Source organism: Pantherophis guttatus, chromosome 2 (genome assembly GCF_059756535.1).
Source record: "Pantherophis guttatus breed Tessera chromosome 2, ASM5975653v1, whole genome shotgun sequence".
In the NCBI taxonomy this organism is placed as follows: domain Eukaryota; kingdom Metazoa; phylum Chordata; class Lepidosauria; order Squamata; family Colubridae; genus Pantherophis; species Pantherophis guttatus.
Window position 1 is genome coordinate 67,398,080 of NC_142064.1, and position 12,898 is coordinate 67,410,977.

Here is a 12,898-nt window from a genome sequence, read left to right on the forward strand (position 1 = left end):
TAGCTGCCAGATTTACTATAGAAAAACATTGATAAATTAAGTATATTTCTTTTTGAGATAAGCAGTACTTAAAAGCATTATAACAAATAAATGCAATTTTGGTTAGAAATATTAAATAGATATTCAAAATGCAATTACCATGATAACATTTAATTTACAGGATTATAAGAGTACATTTCACTTTGGCAACATCAAATGTTTTGGTTTCAAATATTTATTATTATTACTAAACAAGTTGCACGAAGACAAGTGTGTTTAATATGACAGATTTCTGTGCAAATATTAGCATATATGACTTACCATGTACCACATACTTTGCCATTTAGGATCATTAAAATACATGGACTGGATGCTACCAGGTTTGTAATCTCTCTTTCTTCTTATTTTTACAATTTGCTGTTCTATCCATTCTACCTGTTAAAAACAAAAAAAAAAAACACATATCAAAACAATATCTTGTATATTTAAAAACAAAGTGAATAGATACTATGATGCTGAACATAAACAGCATCTGAAGACAAGTATCGCTGGTTTGTTTGACATATTTTTAAAAATAGTTCTGGATAATTATCATAACAACTTAAAACTTTCTGCAAAAATGCTTTCCAGGAATATTTGTTTTTGATGCATGTTTATTACATATACATGATAAAACATAAAGGAAATGAAATAAATAAAAGAGAGAAGAAAGAATACCTAAATAACAATGATCTACCATTAAAAGGTCGAACAATATTTTATGAATTTATTTTATCCCACTTGGGTTTCATATATTTAAAAAGCGTTGGTTTCTCAATGCCATTATTCTATATTAAAAAATGCTAAACCTGAAACACTCCAGAAAAAGACAGTGGGAGAACAATCAATCAGTCAATCTTTATTTAAGCCAGGGCCAATATTAAATATATAGAATGAAAACCATTCCAGAAATAAGAATTTATGGGGTGACAAAATGGAAAAAAGAGAGAGGAAGGAGATCAAGTCCTCCTTTTATTGCCAAAATCATCATATAATCATATCATTGGGCTCTAATTAAATTACCCCCTGGAGTGATGTTAATCATGCAGGGTTAAGGGAGTAGTAGATACTGTTGTAAAATTAGTTTTTATAATGTTTGGAAGTTATGCTAGTGACAACCAGAAAAATGGACTGAGAAACTGAAATGTTTAGGATGGGGTTGCATTCTCCCTCAACAGCATATTTAAATCTGGAAGTGTTCCTGGAATTTGGTTGACACAGGGTTTGATGTCTTTGTACCATTAAGGGTTCAGCATAGGTTGTGACTCTTCCTAAACTGGTTAATATTATTCATATCTTAATTACATAAAAGAACAATGGGGAAAGTGTCCTGAAATTATATACAATAGAAATATCAACATCCAAGATACTTCAGAAGATTTTCCCTACTTAGAAGAACCTCTAGTATTAGAAGATGAAGCTTTATAATTCTGGTCATTACCAGTTTGGAAAGTTACAGAATTTTATAGAATTATCCATAGAAATATGGCAAGCAACAGAAGATGAATCAGTAAAAGTTCCAACCAAGCTATGTCAGCAAATCTGAAGAATAACACAATGGCCAACAGATTGGAAGATATCAATCTACATACCAATACCAAATGAAAGAGATATAATAGAGTATGAAAACAATTGTACAATATTCTTAATTTCACATTCTACCAAAATAATGCTTAGGATCATTCAGTGCTGTTGGTATATGACTCATTTAATAGAGAGCAAATTCCAGAAAAATCTTATTGTGCTCATGCAAAACATTCATTCATTCATTCATTCATTCATTCATTCATTCATTCATTACAGGGTGGGGCCCTTATGAAAGAATAGGAGGGTTGGGGCCAACCTCACATTGGGAGGCAAGATATTCCAGAGGGCAGGAACAACAACAAGGTCATTAGACTCAAGAGGACAATACTAACTATTTTATACATTGATACAAAAGTGTTTAGAAAGTAAAACAAATGAAGAGAATGAAGAGTATCATGGTATGCCATTGAACATAGATGTATTAAGATAACAATGGTAAACATTGCAAATCAGAGTTACAAAAAAGCAATTTTATTTTGGTTATTTAAGCAAAACTTAATTAGAACATCAATGTTTGGTTTATTAATTATAAATCTATTTTATAATTATAATCTGTTTATTATAGAATGTTTCTAACCCATCACAGTTCTGATAGATTTAGGGTAAATTACAACGAAATAACAAAGAATAACAAACAAACAAAGAAATTAAATTGCCATTATCAATGATCAAATAAACACGGTAAGCATTCAAGTACCTAATAAACTAATTTAAACTATGGACAGACAAATACTGGAGAAAAACTACAGTGCCTCTTTGGGACCAAAAGACTCCCAGATTACAGCATAAGTCATTGAGTCATTCATTATAGCAGACTCTGCTCAAGTGGCATCCAAGCTTCCTTCCCACTTTGGGCATATCTCCCATGGCCCATTCTCAACTCTTTGCTATCTCTGCCAAAGTGCTGCATCAGAAACAGTACCTGGCATGGAATGTGAGAATGGGTGAAGGTTCCCAGAATGAGAGACTCCTCAGAATGAGAAATTTCAAGATCACACCTATGGAAGAACTATCAGGTTCATTGATGAGCTGCCAGGCTACTGATACTTTTTCTAATGCTGCACTCAATGTCCTGGTTTACTGGGCATTATGCCTACCGGCAAAATACTATTGTTTGCCACAGAAAATTAACTTTGAAAACTTTGATCTAAGGGATTGCAAAGCTGTGCAGATGTTCTTATTTGCCAGAGAAGCTTTTAGAATATGTCCCTTGCCTGACTTTTTGGCACATCAGAAAGCCTGCTTTGCTCCCAGCTAATAGAACCCCCTGCTCTGTGAGTTGAATTTGGCTTTAAGTCCCTCAGTATTTAGGAAATCTGTCAAGACTCCTCTCTTTCCCAGGCTTTAATTATTAAAATATGTTAGTACTGTACCTATTATAGTGTTAATTTTCACCTGTGTTTTTAAGTTTTTGTATCTGCTTTTTGCTTTCTATACTTTATTAGGTGGCTTGAGAACTCACCTATTAAAAGGCGGAATATATATATTTTTAAAAAATAAACAAATAGAAAAAGTATTTTGATCTAGGGTGGTTCTGAATTAATGTTATAGTACGGCTGAGCAGTTCTTTGGGTTATATCAAGAATGTATTGACTTAAGTATGTTTGGAATAGTCTAAATCTGTACAAAAAAGATCCAGTACTACATAAAAGTACTTTTCTTTCAAATTATACGTACAGTAGAACCTCCGGTCACGAACGCTTCTGACCACGACCAAATCAGGTTCCGACCAAAAAATTCACAAAATTTTTGAATCTGGTCACGAACACATACTTGGGTGGTGGCCAATTTCCCCTTCCATGCCATTTTTTTGTAAGCACCAAACAACAGTCTCCTCGTATGGCTGCTGCATTAATTTTGCATTAATTTTGGTTAGGTTCGGATCATGACCAAATCAGGTTGCAACCAAAGTTATGGAACAAATTATGGTTGTGACCAGAGGTTCTACTGTACTTCCTACTACTTATTCCCTGAAGGATGTTTTACGGTAAATAAAGAAAATGAAGCTGAAAAGAGTTGGAAGTTTGGATGCTTCATCACAATGTTGATCTGAAAGATACCTCCAAATCAAACCACTACACACTTAGGAAAAGATAAAGATTTTGGAGTAGCCTTCCCATTCCCTAGACTTGAATCAGGGCTGAAATCCAGCAGGTTCTAGCAGGTTCTGGAGAACCAATAGCAGAAATTTTGAGTCGTTCGGAGAGCCAGCAAATACCACCTCTGACTGGCCCCAGAGTGGGATGGGAATGGAGATTTTGCAATATCCTTCCCCTGAGTGGGGTAGAAATGGAGATTTTGCAATATCCTTCCCCTGCCACACCCACCAAGCCACGCCCACAGAACCAGTAAGGAAAAATTTTGGATTTCACCCCTGACTTGAATGTTATCTCTGAGATCTAAAACAGCAGCACATGCAAGGACAATTAGGAATATTTCTGAGCCAGAAGATATCTTCAAGGAAGAGTAGAGAAAAATATAAAAATAAAAATACAAAGTGTCCTAATTTGATATTTGAAACATCTGAAAAGATTCTCAAAATAATTCTTTTAGCAACACTCCAAGTCCAGTAACTATCCAGTAACTGTTCTTTGCAGTTCTTTTTCTATGATTTTTCATAAAGACAATGGGTTCTGTTCCCAATAATCCCAATATAAAAATATTTTGCTTTATCGGGGAAAGATCTAATAGGATATCATATTTTACTTTACTGTTGGAATAAATTATTACGTCTTAAATTCTGAAAACCACAGGTTTAATCACAATAAGACTGGTTTTAAAACTGTCACATACAGTACTATTAAGCCCTAGTCCTGTGAGTCCTAGTGAGTGCATGCCAGAGGTGGCACGCAGAGTCCTCTCTGCTGGCATGTGTGCCGTTGCCCCCAGGTCAGATATCCAGGGCGTTTCTTTCATGAGTTTGTTTCCCTGCAAACGACAGAACAGAAGCTCATGAAAGAAAAAGATCTTATGTCTTGCCGTGCTGCCGCTGTTAGGATGCCCCACCTCCCAGCTGGTCTTTGGGTCTCTGCTGCGCATGCGCGCATGTCTCCATTTCGGTTTGGGCATGCGTGCGCGTGCAGTTTGGGCACTTGGTGTCTAAAAGGTTCACCATCACTGCCCTAGTGGATTCAAGTAGGGTACAAAATGCGTTCAAACAATAGTAGGTAGGAGTAAATCACACAGTCCTTTACATTCTTCAAAGACCCTATGATTATCTGGAGAAATATTGGACAGTATTAATCCTTTATGTAGAATTTAAAAAAGTTCAAGAAAGAAAAACAGGGCCTGGTGGCTCAGCAGACTGATAGCATTGTGATTAACACCAGCTGCCTGCAATTACTGTAAGTTTGAATCTCACCAGGCTCAAGGTTGACTCAGCCTTCCATCCTTTCTAAGGTAGGTAAATTGAGGACCCAGTTTGTGGGGGCAATAAGCTGACTGTATAAATATACAAAAGTATGAAGGCTATTGCTTAACGCATTGTAAGCTGCCCTGAGTCTCCTGAGAAGGGCGGCATATAAATCAAATTAAAAAAAAAAAGTGAGCTACATAGTAGTTAGCTATAAATAAACTTGAAAGTCCTGTTTAGGTTGCATTCTAAAATACATAGAATAAATTCTGCTTTGTCTTCTGTACAGGGAACTTTGGTTTATGTGTCCCCATTTCCCATTGATCAGAATTTTGATGTGTAAACTTGCAGTTATATCATGAAGTAAAGGAAAATGTAACTTTCTCAGAAATGTAATTTTTATTTTATATTTAAACTGTGAGAACAGCTCCCTCTATAATAGTTTATAATAAAGAGTCACATTTTAAAAATTGTAAGTCAAACATCAAACATTCTAAGCAAATGCATTAGCTTAGAAACTTAAATTAAAGAGGTCAAAGAAATTATAAACAGATGTATAGACTGTTTTTTAAATTTCATATGCAGTTTATTCAGTACATACTGTATATGAAATTTATACTGCAACAATTTCCAGTTCATTGATTAATGATGTAGAAATATATTTTCTACTTTAAATAAAAAATAAAACAGTTTGCCCAGATCTAACACATTTAGGCTTTTTTCAACAGCCCTGGATGAATCATGTTGAAATCATGTCTTTGAAGTAATAATTGTTTTGTTTAACCTGAATCAGTACTTCAGTGGATCAAACATACGTGGCCAAATCATTCAAAATAAAGGCACTGAATTCATACAACAGATAGGCAGAAAAAAATAGCTATTGTTATATTTTGGAATATGAATTTTCTAGTCCTTATTTTTTACTTTATCTTTCACTTTCCATGGTTCGAAAGCATGGAAAGTGATTTTAAAATTAAAGTTATTTTAAAATTGCTTTCTTTTGAAGTGAGTATTTTCTTCCTCTGAGTATTAACCTTGTGTATTATCACTAATAAACTGGCAGTTTTTGTTGTTCCCAATTTCCTGTTGCTTAGCAGGCGAGCTGCAAAATTGCTATCACATCTAATTAAAGCTCTTTAACAAGGAAAACAATGCCCAGTTTTTCCTGGGCCAGTGCAGAGCTTTATCCTCATTTGATTTTCTTGACCTGAGGTCCAGTTACACATTATTTTCTTTTGAACTCTGGACTCCCTGGTGTGAGTAAGGTTGGTGCTATCAAAACATAGAACTAAAAAGCTTTCATCCTACCTTCCAGAAGAGAGGCATAGGAAAATGGTCGACCCCCAGGAACAAACTACATGGTGACTTTTTAAAAACTTTTTTTTTCTGATCAGAAGTACACAAATGTATCTAGAAAATAATTAACAACTGGATTGCAATTCTTCTGTAAATAAAAGATGTAGCAACATTACATTAATTAGATTACAGTGTTATGTTTTTTAAAGGGCTGAAATGGGCCTTTTCTGGATGACATGAGCTGCCAGGGATGAATAATTTGTTGATTTAGCCCTGCTTGTAAGAAAAAGAACTTTGGAATTAAAAGGATCCTATGAAGATTTTACACTGCAAAAAATTGTGAACAGGAATCCATGCTAATTTTTAAACTCTTTACTCTTTACTGTTTACCAGTAATTCCACTGGCTCTTAACTACGTTGGGAGGGAAGGAAGTGTGTTTAGCATATGCAGGAAATCCTTGACCTATGACCATGAACGAATGGTTGTTGACCAATCACTGGAGTTCTGGCTGTCCCAGCATTCCTTCAGTCGTATGATTGCAACCTGGGAATTTGACAACTGGCCTGCACTTATAATTGGTTGCAGCATCCCATAATCACATGCATTTGCAACCTTCTCTGCCAGTGACCCCAGAAAGTCATTGGGGAAGGGAAGGTCAGAAATAGCTGGACTAACTTCTCCCTTGAACCTTTGTTTACCCTCTCCAACCCATGCTGCATCTCCCGCATATGCTTTTGCACCATCTTACAGCTCCCAGACCCTTATGGTGCCCGAATCTCTCATCATGCCCTCTCCTCATTATGCCCTCACCACCAGCAATTTACCTGCCTGCTGCCTCACACTTTTTTTTTTTAGCTAGCAACTTCCTGATGGCTTCCCTGCTGATTCATTGTAGGAAAATGGCAGGAATTTGCCTTGTTTAATGACCCTGGAATTTGGTTAACAATGGTAACTGCCATTGTGAAGCAATCCAGACTACATCACCTATCAATAGAAATTCTGGTCCCAATTTTTGTCATAAGTCAAAGACTAGCTGCAATGAAAATGGCATTTTTAGAAGTTGTTCAATTGTTATAACTTTTAAGTTAAGAAAAAAAATTAAGATAAATACTATGCAAAGAGTACAGTGTTTAAGGGGGAAATAATATAAAAGCAGTAATTAGAAACAATTTCAATCTTTATAAATGTGTTGATGTAATCATCAGTAGGCAAGAAATTTAAAACTATTTAGTTTTTTAATTTTGTGTTTACTTATTTTTCTTTTTTTCTCTCTCTTGCTTCATCCCCCCCACTTTTCCCTTGTTTTCCATTTACACAATTATGTATTATTTTTGAAAGAATAACAAACACTGCTGACAACAATATTAATATATTTGAGTTTTATTGAGATTTCTAGTTATTTCTTAAAATTACAATTAATGTGGTTCTACACACTGAATTAATTATATAATATGTGAATTTTATGATAATTGTAAACTTTGTTTATTTTCTCATATTTTATTTTTTTTATCCACTATGTGTCTTTCTGTCTTCTTTTTTATATGGATATTTATCATGTTTTTTTAAAAAATTTTAATAAATAATTTATAACTAAGGAGAAAAAAAAACATAATGCCAATCTGAACTTTATAGATAAATATAGTTTACACGGAAAGCAGCATTGCAATAAATATGAGTGATGTTAAGTACATTATATAAATGGAATTTAGCATGCAATATTTTATTTTAATAAAAATGGAAGTGCAGCCTTTCATAAACTATCCTGCAATATAAATGGAATATTTTCAATTAATGTGGTTTAAAATTGTTTAATATTAATTATTCCGCAGAGCATATGTACACTTCTTTCATAAAATAAAAATGTTAAGCACAATTATCTACCTTATCCCTCAATCTTAAAATGATATACAGTTCTGCATAATAATTTACACATGCATGAATATGCATCATTGTATATCCATATACATGGCATATCATCCAATACCATTCTTTCTTACGATTAACTATATAATTCAAAGGGTAGAAAGAATGTAGGCTAGTAAGTAATAGTAATTAATGTTTTGTAAACTGATCCTCATTCATGCTCTCTCTAAGACTAAGGCACCTTAAAGCTTTCTTATTTGTCACTTTCATATTCAATCAACACTCCTTTAGTAGCCATTTCCTCTACTCTCATATTACAGGTAGTCTCCAGTTTACAAACGGATTCCATCCCCAAGATGGAATCTCCCCAAACACAGAATGGATTTCCTATAGGATCAATTTGTCCTTAAGTCAAATTTGTGTGTAAGACGGAACAGTAATACTGTATAAGTATTGTTTAAAGAACTTGAATCATTATGTATTTAACTTGAATTGTGCATTTAACTCAAATGTTGCTCTGTTCTTAACTATAGGTCATCCTTAACCTGGAGACTTGTTATATTTGTTTTGAGGTTTTATCCTCATTCATTCTCTCCATTTGACCAAAATAACTTAAAGAATTTCCTATTTAGACTAATCTTTCATTAGATTCTTATATTTAATTCACATCCATTCAGCACTAATTTATTCTTGATCCTGTGTCTTTTTGTTTGAATAGGCACATTTCTTATATTACCTATTACAGTTGCATGCAACTTACTTCTAGGTTTCTCCTGACATACTCAAGTCTCATGTCCACATAATAAAATGGTTGAAATCAGTTTACATGAAGCAGTATTTTCTTCTACTGGAAAATGTTTACTCCTCACAATATGCTATCTACTACACTAGGATTTGATTTTTTTTTTTAAATCTTTCTCTGTCCATTTCTGTTTTTTTAGTTCGCATTCTGCCATGATATGCTCTCTCCTTCCTTTGTTTTTTCCCCCAACTTTTACATATAACTTGAAATTGTTCATCCTATTTCTCCTGTCAAACACAATTCTGGATTTTGCTGCATTAATTTTCAGACTCATCCTCATTGTATCATATACTCTTATCTATAATTTGCTACAAAATTACAATATACACAAGAATTGAAATGGTAACAATCAACATGACAAACAAACATACACAATCAGGGCATACAAATTTGTACTTTGTAAGTCAGGAGAAGCTCATTTAACCTCTTAGACCCATTGCTCTTCATTGGAAAAGAAGGAATTACAGTAAAGTAAGCAGGCACACAGTGGGGAATACCCACTGAAATAATGCACTGGCAGCTGTGAGTGCAAACAGTTTAGTGTATTGCCCATTGTGTGCTTATTCGTTTTTTTGTAATCTCTTCCTCTCCAATCTTTCTGCTCTGTGGGGTGGGGTTGGGGGGAGAGAATGTTCAAGCATAGGATAGATTGGAGAGAGAGAGGGGGAGAGAGAGAGAGGGAGAGAGAGAGAGAGAGAGAAAGCGAGCATGCTGTGGATGTTTCTCTCTTGTTTTGCAGACCTGCGCAGGAGAATGCACATGGATGATTGATGAGGTGAGAAGAGGCGACTTCCAGTCATGCATACAGGCAATGTGCAAGACAATTGGCTCTTCCTTGTTTTCTGCCTTATCTTTCTTTGCCTGTCATCATCCTAATAGGACTGCACATTCCACACTACCACCCCAATCCCCCCTGACCTAGGTTGCTCCACACCTAGGCCTCAGACTCAGCATCTCTTAGATCAAGTATCAGCTACCTCACTGCCCTTTCTTAAACAACACATCACCAACCATCCTCTCTCTGAAATCCATTCTACCCTCATCACTCTAATCTCACCAAAGTGGGGAAGGGGAACAACACCAAACTACATGACTCAGGGTCCCTGCCAAATTTGCCCAGGAAGAAAACAGTAACCGTGACTCAGAAAGACACCTCCACAATCCTGACCAAAAAACGTTAAATCCAAATCACAATACTTATATATACATACTTTTCAAACAATGAGGAAAGGAAAGTCCTGGAGTTAGTTATAATTAAAGTTCAGTAAGCTCCTGTAACAGCAGTCTAGCAACATGAATGAAACTGGCAAAGAATGTGAATGTGACAAAATGCGTGGCATAGGTTCAGGTTACCTGAGTAATCATCTCATCCCAATGGGATTGGTTTGCCCCATTCACGTCAGCAGAAGGGGCATGCTGAGGAGCCCACTGGCCAAAGAATTCTGGCTGCCAGTCAAGGAAAAAGAACCTTTTCTGCCATCTCTCCCTCCTTCTGAAACACTGAACCCCTTGAGGTGAAGTCCACTGCAACCCAACCCATAAGGGCCTTAAAACCTGGCTCTGCCGATTGGCCTGGGGTCCAGGTGAGGATGTGTCATCCTAGAGATGGATTAAATAGAAGATTCCCATGTCCACACCACTGTATTCCCTCCCCTGCCATCTAAATTATTTCTCTGCCAATTTTAATATTATATTTGTTGTACTACTGTTTTAATCTTTCATAACATTGTTTTATCAGATTGTAAGCTACCTGGAGTCACACGAAGTGAGATGCATGGCATATAAATTTAAACAAATAAATAAATGACTAGGTTGCTACTCCATATGGCCAATCCAATGGTAGCCACAGGTTATTGGTTGATCCCATTATGAAGCTTCCTGCTTGCTCCTGTGCCCTCTGCCATCCCATGCCCTGGACCAGGAGATTGAATCAGGTAGAGTCTCATCTAGTTGCTAATAGGATCCTGCTGCTGCCCAAAAGCCCAGTCACAGCCCCATTATCACCACCTTCTCCTGTCTGGCAAAGCCACGCCAAAGTTAATATTGTTGCTGCTGTCCCATTATAAAATACATTATGTTGCAGGTTTTATCATTTTGATGTCCTTGTGGTTAGGAATGTATGCCTATATCTTGTTCAAATCCAGTACCTAATTGGTTCAAGAAGCAGTTGTAATGCAACAATAACATAAATACTGCCCATTACTAAGCTTCCAAGAATAACAAGTTTTGGCAAGTAGTGATCATTATTCATCTGTTTGGCTTAGGCATTATATTACCAAGAGTGGGAAGCCTATGTGTTATGCTAGATTGGATTAGATTGAAGAACATCTCAAGGAACCCTGCAATGCTATGCTCCCTGGAGAAACACCAGTCCCTCATTTATTAATCCTAAAAGCAACAGTAAGTTACTGTAATATACATATTATCTTCTACAAATTGTCATTAAAACCCAGTTCAGGTTGTTTTTTAGTCCTGTCTACTTGAAATGATATGCGATCCTTGCCAGTATGATCTCTTCTTTGGTTTTCTTTGAAGTCCGATTTAAGAACATTCTGGCCATATGAAAGCTATCAAAATGTAGTTATGCATCTTATACTGTGCAGACCTTCTGCTTGCCTGTATAGAGGGCCCAAACAAAACAGCTACTGTTATGCTACATTGATATGGAGTAAAGAGCATTTCAAAAATTACATTGCATGTATGGCTCAGGAATTCTTTTATGATGTCCATATGGTAGCTATAACACTTGAATCAACATTCAGGGTTTAATTTATTAGTTTTATTATGTTGGTCTATTGCCTTTAATGCATAATTCTATTAACTCAGTAGATGGATTACACAGTAATGAGTGTCCTGTAAATTGAACTTGACTTCTAGTGACTTCAGGAATCTAAGTAGTTTTCTTGGCAATAATGGAGGTGGTTTGTCATTGCTTTCTCCTAGGATATTTTTCAACTTCTCTACTGAGAATTCTCTCTCTCTCTCTCCCTGGATCATCATATCTGCACTACACTCGATACTACCTATTTTGTCCTACTACAAGACCATCCAGTACCTCTCCATGTTTCTTTGTCCCCTTTCAAACTCTTCTTTTGAATATGTTATCTCCCTTTCATTAACTAACAACAATGAAATTATTATAACAAAGCTTTAATTAAAAATCAAATGTAACCCATGCTAATAAAAATATTAACCTTCAGAACATAAAAGCTTGATAAAAAAAATTATCTGGGGAATATAAGCTTTGAACCAAAGCTCTGCTTATTTCTTTGTCAAAAAATATTCAACCATAGTAGGCTTTGCCAACTGTCATTATTGTAACTGTAACTGTTTTAGTTATCGTAGTTTTGCCATCTACACTCCTACAGTCAACTATACTACCAATGCCATTTGCACTGCTCACTTGTACAAGTATAGATAGTCCATTTCAAATGTTTGTATCTAATGTGCAGATGATAGGGAAAAATGCAAATAGAGCAAGGCTATCCCTTGAGTAAGTAGTTTAGCAATTAATCTTTCTTTGTATATTGAAGGTCCCAGTTCTTTCTATTAGGGATTGTGTGTATAGTTAGGAAGTGTATAAAAAATGATAATAGTCTTAATATTATGAGAAAAAAATCCAGTATTCTTGTACATATTGTTGCAGTTTTAAAAGAAAGTAAGCATTATTTCTAAGGATGAAGTTTGTTTTAAATGTACTAAATGTACACTCAGCATACACTATAGGAATCTCTAGAGATAGGTACTCTTTCTAGAAAAGGTCAGGTTATGTAATTGGTCTTAAGCAGTTTTCAGCAACAATGCACCTGTGTTAATACTAGCTGCTATTTCAATGCTCACTTCCCAAAACACTTTGTCTGACTCTCCCTGCATTTCATTCCCTTGCAAGATTCTGAAGGGACTTTCATTCTCAAATATCAACAGATACTTTGTCCCAACAAAAGTTTCTCCAAAGGCTGCTCCATGTAGAATATGTTGC

General features: G+C 35.4%; 1 protein-coding gene across 4 annotated transcripts in view; it reads right to left on the reverse strand.

Annotated features, from left to right (window-relative positions):
• Window positions 1-12,898, reverse strand: part of PCSK5 (proprotein convertase subtilisin/kexin type 5) — a 199,499-nt gene that overhangs the window by 157,234 nt on the left and 29,367 nt on the right. For all 4 annotated transcript variants that reach the window (XM_034410214.3, XM_034410213.3, XM_034410215.3 and 1 more), the window contains exon 3: window positions 301-414. In XM_034410214.3, coding sequence (XP_034266105.2) covers window positions 301-414 — 114 coding nt within the window. The remainder of the gene's footprint in view (window positions 1-300; window positions 415-12,898) is intronic.